The sequence below is a fragment of the Neovison vison genome, chromosome 4 (assembly GCF_020171115.1).
Source record: "Neovison vison isolate M4711 chromosome 4, ASM_NN_V1, whole genome shotgun sequence".
NCBI classification, from domain to species: domain Eukaryota; kingdom Metazoa; phylum Chordata; class Mammalia; order Carnivora; family Mustelidae; genus Neogale; species Neogale vison.
Window position 1 is genome coordinate 39,469,700 of NC_058094.1, and position 11,672 is coordinate 39,481,371.

General features: G+C 45.7%; 1 protein-coding gene across 1 annotated transcript; it reads left to right on the plus strand.

The window, feature by feature from the left end:
- Positions 1-6,709: 6,709 nt before the first annotated feature.
- Positions 6,710-11,037, plus strand: TSPYL5 (TSPY like 5). The gene is made up of 2 exons (XM_044245246.1): positions 6,710-8,887; positions 10,138-11,037. Exon 1 carries the CDS (start codon positions 6,710-6,712, stop codon positions 7,955-7,957), a length of 1,248 nt encoding a protein of 415 aa, XP_044101181.1. The 3' UTR covers positions 7,958-8,887; positions 10,138-11,037.
- Positions 11,038-11,672: the final 635 nt, after the last annotated feature.

Here is an 11,672-nt window from a genome sequence, read left to right on the forward strand (position 1 = left end):
AGTTTTACAATACTGTCTCTTAAGTTTCTCCAGCTTTGGTGCTGCATGACAAAACCCATTAGATTCTGGGTCTGGACTAGTTAATACTACTGAAGTGAGTATGACTATTCATGATTCCAGCAACTTTTAAAGTTCAGATAACTTAACATGGCAATTCAAGTGACTTGGTAACTTAGCATTTAAAATTCCCATTTCTTAGGTAAATACTTAATCATGCAGGACGTTCCCTGTTGGTTTTTTCCTCTTTCCAGGGCTAAGACTTCTCCATCCTCTCATTGATGGAGGAAGGTCTGGTGTGAATCTCATCTTTATGCTGAGGCTTAGCTGGACCTGCCTGTTCTTTGAAATCTGCCTCTGCTACCATTGCATCCGCTAAGGAAGAGTGCCCCTTATGGTCTCTAGTCACCGAGTCCTTCACTCTGCACCTTCTTTGCCAACAATACAAGCCCATTCACATTCCCCAAATGCTCTTAACTAACCTCCACGCCTCTGTCTACTAAACATGGGGAAATGTATGGCTGCTCTTGCACTTTATCCTGGGGCTGTGAGAGATTGAGAGTAGGGTAGCTGGAGGATAGGACAGGCCATTTCAGAAATGCCTTTGGCAACACTTAACCTTGGGAAGATAAAAAGAAACCTGTGGGGCACTTGGGTGGCTCAGTAGGTTAAGCTTCTGCCTTCAGTTCAGGTCCTGGGATTGAGCTCCACATGGGGTTTGCTGCTCAGCGGGGAGCATGCGTCTCTCTCTCCCTTTACCCCTCCCATGCTCATGCTCTCTCTCTTGAATATATAAATAAGATCTTTAAAAGGGGGGGGCAGGGAAACCTTGTATATAATAAAGTCAGGAGGCCAGAAAGGGAGCTCTTATGCCCTACCACTTGTTGACAATTGCAACCATAACAGTAAGAATCATACCTTGCTGGGCCATATTACTTTAGAGGTTTTATCACCCCAGCAGGAGGAAGGTTTTCTTCTTGCCCAGCAACTACCCAGCCAATGAGAAACAGCTACAACTCAGCCAGTGAAAAGCCACCAAACTTCAAACTCTCAGTTTCCTCCAATGGACTTTTGTTTGTAATAGCCCTTCCCAATTCCCCCTTTCCTATACGGAAGATCCTTCCTCTCCTTTTTTCTCTGAACTTGCCTATAGTTTTGCTACAGCTTGCATGTTCTGATTTACAATTCTTTGTTATTCCTGAATAAATCCTTTTTTTTTCCTTGTAAAATAACTGATGGTTTTATTTTTAAAGTTAACACTCTGTACATACTTTTCTACTCTCTTGGCTGCCCTGTGATGAAAGAAGCCCTCAAAGGATTTCTTGTCTGGGTTTCAGTTTTCAATCTGTGAGCTAGTCCTCCCCACTCTCAGATGTCTGTCTTTTCCAGGAGGATGGTCTCTACCAACTTCCCAAGAGTTTTGACGCTTGGAGGGGTAATTGTGTGAATCCTTTTCTTGAGAGATCCTGCACTGGCTATATACTCTCTAAATATTCTCCAAGATCCTTAAACCCAGCTCAGAAAACATTCTTATTGCTTGTGTGGTGGAGAAATGGCTTATATATCATCATATGTTTTTCCTCCTTATGTTTTATGTTATAAACTCTATGCACTTAGTGCTCCAGGATTTGCCTTTGAAGAGCTAATTTTTTTCCTCTTTTTAAAAAACCATTGTATCTTCCCCTCTCAAGAGACTATTTTGAAATTCAAAGTGAAGAATTTGACTTGCTGAATTCAGCTCTTGCTAGGTTCTTCAGTACTTTTCTCTCTCTAGGATAAAAGCCTTAGCCTAAAGATCTAATTTTAATGGTGGAAATGTTGTAGGGTAAGAAAGAAATGCCAAGAAGTAAGAATACATCTGTCAATATTTTAACATATTTTACAGCTACTTATATGATATGAACTGAATGACTTAGGTGGTCTAGTAAAAAATTTTCCTCTTTGGGGAGGAATCGGAAAGAATCTAGGCACATGTCTAAAGATATTAACTTTAAATGGTTTTCGAAATTTACCATAAGAGGCAGATTTTTCTCTCCCTCTTGGCTTTGAAAATATTCTTTATGTCACCCTCTTCTTTTTCATGATCCTCCATAACCTGGGAGGGTTAGCTGGCAAAATTCCATACAGTAAGCAAGACTTACTGCCATTTAAGAGCCTCGTACTATCTCCTTGGGGAAAGACAAAACCCTGTGGCTAAAAATGTCAAGTCTGGGATCTTAAAGTTCTACCAGAGAAACTGTGGGGAATGTTAGTCTCTTAGTGGGAAATAGGTTGGATCACTGGAATGTCTTTTTCCCAGCTTGTTAATGTCTATGATTCAAGGAAGACAAACCTTAAAAAGAACGCAGAAAGTATAATTTTTAGAGAACAGAGGTGAACACTAGTTACTTTAATATTTTGAAAAACATTTTTATGAATTTTTCATAAACACTGCAACTGATGACATAATCATCACATTCAAAAGAATCAATGCTTATATTATCATGGATTTAAGTCCCTAATTGGGAAGAGGCCAAAATTCCCAGATTTCAGTTCATGATAGTAAACTTGTATTTCTTTCAAAATATTCACAGAATGCAGTGCAAACGGAGATGTTTTATTCCCAACATGGACAGTTGAAATGAAACTCCTTTGAGTATCAGCACACCAGTATACACTCCACTGAAAAAGGATTCTTGACTAACTGACATATGTATGTATTATGTTTACATCTGTAAGAATGTGTATGTACATGCATGTGTATCTAAAACTTTATATATACACAGAATTTTTCAACATTGAAAGGTATTTTTACCCACTAGAAAGAGTTTGATATTTCAATCTCTCGAATGATAATTTTACATCACGGACTAGTGTTTAAGAGTGTGGGTGCTGGACTTTGATTGTCCAGCTAAAATCATTAATTAGTTGTGTGACCTTGGGCAAGGTACTGAAGATTTTCATATAGCAATAACCTCATCTCTAAGACGGCAGCCATAACTGCATCTGCCCCATGAAGTGGTCGTGGGGATTAAGTAAATTAGAACATGGCACTGTATAAAGTACAAAATAAATGTGAACTTTCAGTAATATTACTGGTATATGCAAGGCCCGTGCTAGCAGCTTTGGGGGATAAAAGAGACAGTCCTTACCCTTATATGGCTTACTGTCTAGTGGGGAACTCAAGCTATGGTCTTATATAAAGTTAAATATTCATACCTGAGAAGAAAATCACTGTTCAGTTCAGCTGGACCAACCTCTTAAATATAGAAGCCATAAGGGCTGGTGACCTGGACCAGAGGAATATCTTTATAGAAAATGTTAGACTTAGTCTCACATTTTTTTCCCTTCACTTGATGTTTATCTCTCTGACATGATGAAAACAGGCTCAAGGCACATTGTAGAATATGCACCGTTTGCAGTGGCCCCTCCCACATCAATCTCGTCATGGCAAGCAGTCCATGACGCAGCTGCTGATGCTGGATTAAGGGTCTTGACAACAGAGGCTGGTTGAGCTGAGTGCTCGGAGAAGCGGGCCAGCCCACCAATTTCTGTTTGCAGAGGAACAGCGACTACTTCAGTGGATTTTTAAGGTTGTTGTTGTTTTTTTTTTTTTCTGAGATTTACAGACAATTCCAGACTGTGGTTATCCAGTTTAAGAGGTCATTCTGTACAAGGACGGGCATGAAACTGCATGTCTAACTGCCAGATAAATATTACAGTTAACAACTTCTCTGTGAGATCAAAGACAGGACTGCTCTCTGTGGTCTGGGACGTTCAAGGAAGGCCTAGGGAAGAAGTGGTTATGAAAGGGCCTTCAACAAAAATTTAAGGTAATCTTTGGATTAATCCCCTTTCAATCAAATATTAATTCCCCTAATTTAATTTTTTATAAGGAGGAATGCATTTATTTATTTAATTATTTTTAATTTTAAGTAGGTCCCAAGCCCAATGTGGGGCCTGAGATCAAAAGTCATATGCTCTACCAACTGAGCCAACAAGGCACACCATCCCCTAACTTAATTTTTAAAATTTATCACTCTAGATTTTCTCCTACATCCTGTCCCTGACTGGTGCTCATTTTGAAAGATAATTCTGTGTCTAAGTTAGGAGTTTAACAAGTTTTCATATGTTCATTTGAGTATATAACCTTCACCTGTAAAATTGCTTCTGTGGGGAAAATAGGTATTCTGAATTTCAGACAGTCAATTTACAAACCCAAAGTAGAGTTTTTTATTTTTATTTTTTTTTTCCAATTTATTTATTTTCAGAAAAACAGTATTCGTTATTTTTTCACCACACCCAGTGCTCCATGCAAGCTGTGCCCTCTATAATACCCACCACCTGGTACCCCAACCTCCCACCCCCCCCGCCACTTCAAACCCCTCAGATTGTTTTTCAGAGTCCATAGTCTCTCATGGTTCATCTCCCCTTCCAATTTACCCAAAAGCACATACCCTCCCCAATGTCCATAAGCCTATACCCCTTCTCCCAACCCCCCTCCCCCCAGCAACCCACAGTTTGTTTCGTGAGATTAAGAGTCACTTATGGTTTGTCTCCCTCCCTATCCCATCTTGTTTCATGGATTCTTCTCCTACCCACTTAAGCCCCCATGTTGCATCACCACTCCCTCATATCAGGGAGATCATATGATAGTTGTCCCAAAGTAGAGTTTTTTAAAACTCTACTTTGTTGGTTCTTTCACTCAGCAATTAAGAAGGAGTGCTTTTCATTAGTATCAGACACTGGTTGGCCCATATGAACAAAGGATACCTACTCTGACATTCTGGAGAGGAGATCCAGTTAATACACAGAATTAAGAATTGGGATAGTGTGTTGGAAGGCAGTAAGTGCTAAGGGACAACGAAAAAGTAGCACAGGGGAAGAGGGATGGGATGGGTGGCAAATTTAAATAGGATGGTCACTGTGAGGGTTACACTTAAGCAAAGTGTGAAGGGAGCCAGCCAAGATGACCAACCCCAAGTGGGGCTAGAGTATTTAGGGCAGAAGGAAGAGCCAGTGCAAAGGCCCAGAAGCAGGAGCTTACCTAGTGAGTCTGAAGAATAGCTAAGAGACCAGTATAGTTGGAAGGAGGGGGAGAGACTAGATGATGAGGTCAGAGAAGTAAGTGGCAGGAGGAAACTTGCTAGATCATAGAGAGCCTCGCAGGACTATAGAAGTTTTGAGAAAGTCAGTGGTCACTTGCACTGGGCGGGCTTAAAGCAAGGCCTGCGTGTATCAAAATAATTTCTCTTTTCCCCAGTGTCCTATACTTCAACTTTAATGTAGATACAAATAAACGGAGATCTTGCTAAAATTCAAATTCTGGTTTGGTAGGTCTGGGGCAGGGCCTGAAATTTGCCTTTTTTAACAAGGTTCCAGGTGATGCCAGGCTGCTGGTCTATAGCCACACACTGACAAGTAAGAGTAAAGAGGTGCTGAGTTCCCAAGGGCTCTGGAACTTACCTCTCCATTAGCTGGGTACAAGGGCTTTCTTGTTCCTCGTGAGCCTGAAAGGACAACCTTAAGAGGTTTTTGTTCACTTTCCTCTTGGTCATGGTCTCACCACTGGTCTCACCATTTCAAGGTCCTATCACTTGGCTAGTAAGAGCATGGTCTAGAACTCCCTTCAACAAGAGATAGGTTGTCTGGCTGTTTCCATGCAGGATCCAAGAAGTTTCTAAGACCTCCTCGCTGCCACTGTGGAGGCTCTGACCACATTCCTATTTTACTCCAATTACAGAAGTTCTGACTTGTGGCTTTCACTCCTGGTCCTATATACTTTGAGTGAAAGACCAGCTCTGTAAACTAGGCTTGAGGCAGCTTAGAGGATGTGGGTTATGCTCCTAGGTAGAAGAGAGAATACCCTGCAAGGCTGGCCTTCTGCAGAGCAGGCCTGAGCAGGACTATCTACTTGTGAATATAAAGCAAGGTCAAGAGCCAGATAGCCAGATGGATTTGAACTGTGCTTCTATTCCTTACTGTGTAATATCAGGAATACTCCTTGGGGTCCTGGAGCCACAGTTCTCTCATCCGGAAAGTGGGAACACCACCCCCACTACCCTCATTTATCGAGAGGATGCATATACAGCATGGAGTCAGGTGCCTGGTTCATACTGATGCTCACAAAATACTGGTTATTATTTTTATAATCACGGGTAACATCCCACCACCTATCAAATCGCTTTGTGGCCTGGCCTGATGGTACCCACCTTTACATTCTCTGGAGCTCAGGCACCGTGGCAAACCCCTCAGCAAAGGCTTTCAAAGAGAAAACAGAGAGGCCAACGACAGTTTCCTCGTGGCAAATGCCACTAGAGGTAATCAAGGAACGGAAGATGTTTAGTTTAGAAAGAAGATGATGGGGAGGGGGATGGGGATGGACGTGATGGCTGTCGTCATATTGTCTTGTGTGAGAGTGATCAGACGTGCTCTACGAGAGCCAGCGGGCACGCTGCGACCCACCGGAAGCAAAGAAAGGAAAGCACGCCCGCCTCCAACAGACACAGCGAGGCAGGGTGCGATGGAGGAGGGGGTGTCTGGGAGGGTCGGCTCCTGCGCAGCTGCGGCCGCGGAGCCAATCGCCGCGCGCAGCCCGTCCTCGCGCGACGGTACAGTCGTACAGCCGTGACGTCGACGGTTGCCATGGAGAGGCCCGCTCGCTGGGGACCGCGAGCTGGCGCCAGGGGCGGCGGGGTCGGAGCGTGGCTTTGAAGCCGCTTCCGCTACCACCATGAGCGGCCGAAGTCGGGGTAGAAAGTCTTCCCGCGCCAAAAGCCGGGGCAAAGGCCGCGGTAAGGCCCGAGTCCGCGCTGCTCCTGCCGACACCCCCCGCGACCCGGACCCGCCACAGTGCCAGAGGCTCGGGGAGGAAACCCAGGCGGCACAGGTGCAGGCTGGCGCGGGTTGGGGTGGCCTGGAAACCGCTGCGCCCGCGCCGTCCCGTCGGCCCGGGGAGGACGCTGCCTGCCGGCTCCCCCTGGACTGTGGCCTCGCGCTCCGGGCCCGAGCTGCGGGGGATCGCGGGCAGGCCGCGACTAGGTCCGGCCCAGGGAAGGCCACATCCCTCTCAGAGCGCCTAGCAACAGACACTGTCTTCGTGGGAACCGTGGGAACCGTGGGAAGGCCTAAAAATGGCCCCCGCGTTGGAAATCGGCGTGGCCCTGCCGGGAAGAAGGCCCCAGAAACCTGTAGCACGGCGGGGAGGGGGCCTCAGGCCATAGCTGGTGGGAAGCTGAAGAAGGGGGCCACAGGCGAGAATGTCTCCGTCCCTGTGGTAGAGGAAAAGAAGGTGGAGAAGGATGCAGGGTCAGGGCCCCTGGCGACAGATGGCAGCATGGATACGCTGGAGACCGTCCAGCTGAAGCTGGAGACCATGAACGCCCAGGCAGACAGGGCCTACCTTCGGCTCTCGCGGAAGTTTGGGCAGTTGCGACTGCATCACTTAGAGCGCAGGAACCTCCTCATCCAGAATATCCCGGGCTTCTGGGGACAAGCTTTTCAGAACCACCCCCAGCTATCGTCCTTTCTGAACAACCAAGACAAAGAGGTGCTCAGCTACCTGAACAGCTTGGAAGTGGAAGAGCTTGGCCTTGCCAGACTGGGCTACAAAATCAAGTTCTACTTTGGGCGCAACCCCTATTTCCAAAATAAGGTGCTCATCAAGGAATATGGGTGTGGGCCTTCGGGTCAGGTGGTGTCTCGTTCTACTCCAATCCAGTGGCTCCCAGGGCATGATCTCCAGTCCTTAAGCCAGGGGAACCCCGACAACAGCCGTAGCTTCTTTGGGTGGTTTTCAAACCACAGCTCCATTGAGTCTGACAAGATTGTGGAGATAATCAATGAAGAACTGTGGCCCAATCCCCTGCAGTACTACCTTATGAGTGAAGGGGCCCGTGCGGAGAAAGGAAAGGAAGGCAGGCAAGGTCCAGCAAGGCAGCCAGTGGAGACCCCAGAGCCTGGGGCAAACAAGTCCAACTGATCCGGCACTGGCCTCGCTACTACCTCCCATTGGACCTGTGTCTAGCTAACCACATGTGTTTGGCTGTCTGCCTTCTCTTCATATTGGCCTCTGCACTGTATTCCCTTTGGACTTCAGTTACAAGAATATGGTATCTATGATCATGTTCTTTAGCCTCCTTGTGGCCTTCTTGCTTTTTCACATTAGTGTTACATGTTAAATGATCTCAGTCCTACTGTTTATATGTTCAGCGCACATGCTTCAAGTGTGTGCTGCCTTTGTCTACATTGCCTGGACCATGAACTTGGCTCTGGCCCTTCCTAGCTGTCTTTAACATGGACACTTGTGAGTCATCCTCCAAGAGGACCAGTGCATCCTCAAGCTCTGCTACTTCAAGGCCAGTGACTTGCTGAGCTTTGTGTTCATGCTGGCCCTGTGTGCCATCTAGGGCAAGTTTTTCTGTTGCCACTGCAGAATGAAGCTAGCGCACATGGTATTGGCCATCAGCCAAAACTAATTGTTCCAAAGCCCTGGGGTCACCAGCCTAGTTGCCATCACCTGCTGGATCTCTGACTTTGGCCAGGTGCCTCTGCTGCCCTGCTGGATATGCAGAATAGCACTTGACTGCTAGGCATGGATGAGGTTAAGGGTGAGAAGCACTATGCCACGTGTTCTATACCATCATGTGTCTCTTCCTGCCTCTGGGCCCTTCTACTGTTGAACATTCATCAAGGTCTATACCGTGCCCCGTCACTGTCAGGCCACTGAGACTTGTCTATGTTGCTATTGACCCCAGTTGACCTCTGGGTCAGCGAGGACCTCAAGAACTGCCTGTGGACCCAGGCCCCCTGCCAGTGCATGAGACACACACCTTCCAGGAACCCTGCTGCCTACCAGCCCGATGGGCGGGTGTGTGGACGTGTGCTCACTGTCATCGTTCCGTGGCTCCAGGTGAGGGTGGGGAATGGACCCACATGTAACCTAGGTACCTTTGTCAACTCCACTTATCCCTTCCTAGCACAGGACCAGAGTACTATAGCGGGGTTGCTGGGGAAGTGATATTTCTTATCTGTGGGCCCGTGTCTGCTTCATCTTACACCTCTATACCTTACTTGCCCTTCATTCCCTCTCTTCCTTCTTTCCTCCCTTCCTTTCCTCCACTTTTTTCCTTCCCCCTTTTTTCCTCCACTTCTCCCTCCCTTTTTTGTCGCAATATTACCACTGCTCAGAAAGAGAAAACAACTGAGAAACCAGGGTTTTCTGCATACAGCTAGAGAGACAGGTGGGACTTGCTGTGCACACTCACGCACTGGGGAAACAGAGGGTAGAGGAAGCCAGAAGGCCAAGTTGGTCTGTGGTCAGACCTTGGCTCTGACTCCTGGGTTCACTGTATAATTCTCATGTTGAAAATTCTTTTCATGGCTACACATGTGTTAGAATTATAAGCCCTAAGGCAGCAGTGTTGTGGACTAATGTTTACTCCTGTTCCAACTTTTTTTTTTTTTTTGGTGCCCCTTAAGACCCAGTTAGCTCATACTGTTTCCTCCTCTGTGGTAGCCTCTGGCCATCTGGCCCTCATTCCCCAGCTTTCTACTCTCAGCAGTCCTTTGCTCTCTTTATTTCTACCTTTAAATACCCTTAGGATAGGCTTCCATCTTGGGGCATGGGGACAGGGTGGGCAGAATCCATTCTGGATCTCCAGGGCTCATTTCCAGTGAGTATAAAAGCTGAGCTGGGCCCTCTTTCTCCTTTGCATCCCTAAGGGTGGAGGGGTAGGACTGTAACTACACATTCCTTCCCCCAATCTCCTTTTCCTTATGGGAGACCTTGTTCTGAGCTCTGCAAGGGCTGGGGAGGCCTTGACTCAAAATTTGTAGAGAGGGATTGCCAGGTGGGGGACTTGGAGCAAAAACATAGGGCAGGAATGAGCCTGGTGTGGAAGGGCCTGGAGATGCAGGTAGAAATGGCTTGGGAAGCCTCACGGAAAGTATACCTCTTTCTCAGTGAGGGCAAGGACAGGAAGGGACATTCCCCAGAGTGAGGAGGGGAGAATTAAGGGGTCATGGGCCAATACAGTGCCTGGGTGAGGGTTGCCCACGGTTTTGTCCAATCATTAGTTCATCATTAGTGGATTTTATAAATCACATAAACAAATCCAAAGCAGAATAATGTTACTTTGGATGCTTTCTCTTTTGTTCTAGGTGTGGCCTTGCGTATGTGGAAGATTGATGCTATATGCTGCTTATTTTGCCATAAGTAAAATCTTACCACTTCCCCCATTTTTGCCTAATGGGACAATATAGCCGTATAGGTCTGCTTTTTTCTTTCTTTCTTCTTCTTCTTCTTCTTTTTTTTTTTTTTTTTAACTTTTTGCTCTTTATTATGGACATTTTCAGACAAGCACAGAAATGGAGAGGATGGTACCTGGACCCTGTGTACCCGTCACCTAGCTACATCAATTATGATCAACCTGGTATCTTCCTCTCTCCACCTGTATTGTTGATGGAAAATCCGACACTGTGCCAATTCAACCTTGACTACTTTGGGAGATCAGGACTCTATTTTGGTGGTGATAGTGGTGGGCCGCACTATCATGATCACATCAGGTCTGCTTTTTGCTTTTTGCTCTGAATGTTAACTAATGAAGTTCCAGAAATGGGCCTTAGAAGTGAAAGTCTTCAGGATAAATAGGGAGTCTCAAAAAGAGATGAAAAGATGCTCCCATTCCCCTGTATCCACGAAAGGAGAGAGAGAGAGAGATTGTTCTGTTGTAAATCTTTCAAAGACTGATAGAATAAGGTGCTTACCTGAGACCCTTCACCAGAATATCAGTCTTTTTTGCCTGAGAAAGATGGAGGCTTGTGTGACTGTTAGAAATATCATCAGCTTGTCCTGGTTTCATAATATAACGGGTCTTGGAAGTATAATTTGGAAATTGTTTCTGTGTTCTGTGAAAATAACCTCCCAAAAGCAATCAGTTACTGGTTGTCTTGGTAATTTGACACCCTGGTAATAATGCAATTATTCCTTTGTTCCCAAACAGTATAAATAGTTGTAAGCTTGCATGCATTATGGAAAAATAAAAGCCTGTATCTCTGTTATATTTTTTATTTTAAAAAAAGGGTTGGAAGGTGGAGCCGAGGCTGCATAGGTGAGGGGATGTATACGTTGGCCTCGAAGAGTGATTCGTAGGTCTCAGGCCCTGGTGTGACTAGCTACAGAACAATGATTCTCATGCCCTTAGCAGAAATTGAGACTCTGTGGTTCGTTCTGGGAGGAAGACAGGTCATTCTTGTTTTTAACGAGTTTTCCAGATGATTTTAGTGGAAATCCAGCGTTTCTCAAATTTTGAATTTTGAATTGTGTGAGGAATCCTGTGAAACTGTGAATTCCGATTCAGTAGTCCAGGGTGGAACCTGAGATTCTACATTTCTAACAAAATTTCAGGTGATGCCAGTGCTGGTGGTTTGTGAACTGTACTTCGAGTAGCATAGCAAGTGACGTTCAAGTCCCATTCAGACTAGAGTAACAGTGCTCTGGTTGCACTTGAGAATGATCCGAGAAGCTTAAATATACAGCCGGAGCTCTGCATAAATGCCAACTAAATCGGAATGTGGAAGGGGGTTTGTCCAGGTCTAGGTGTTTTAGAAACATCCCACATGATTCTGTTGTCTAGCCAGGGTTGAGAACTAGGGTCTCTGATGCTGTTCATAATGCATCTATAAGAAGGCTAATT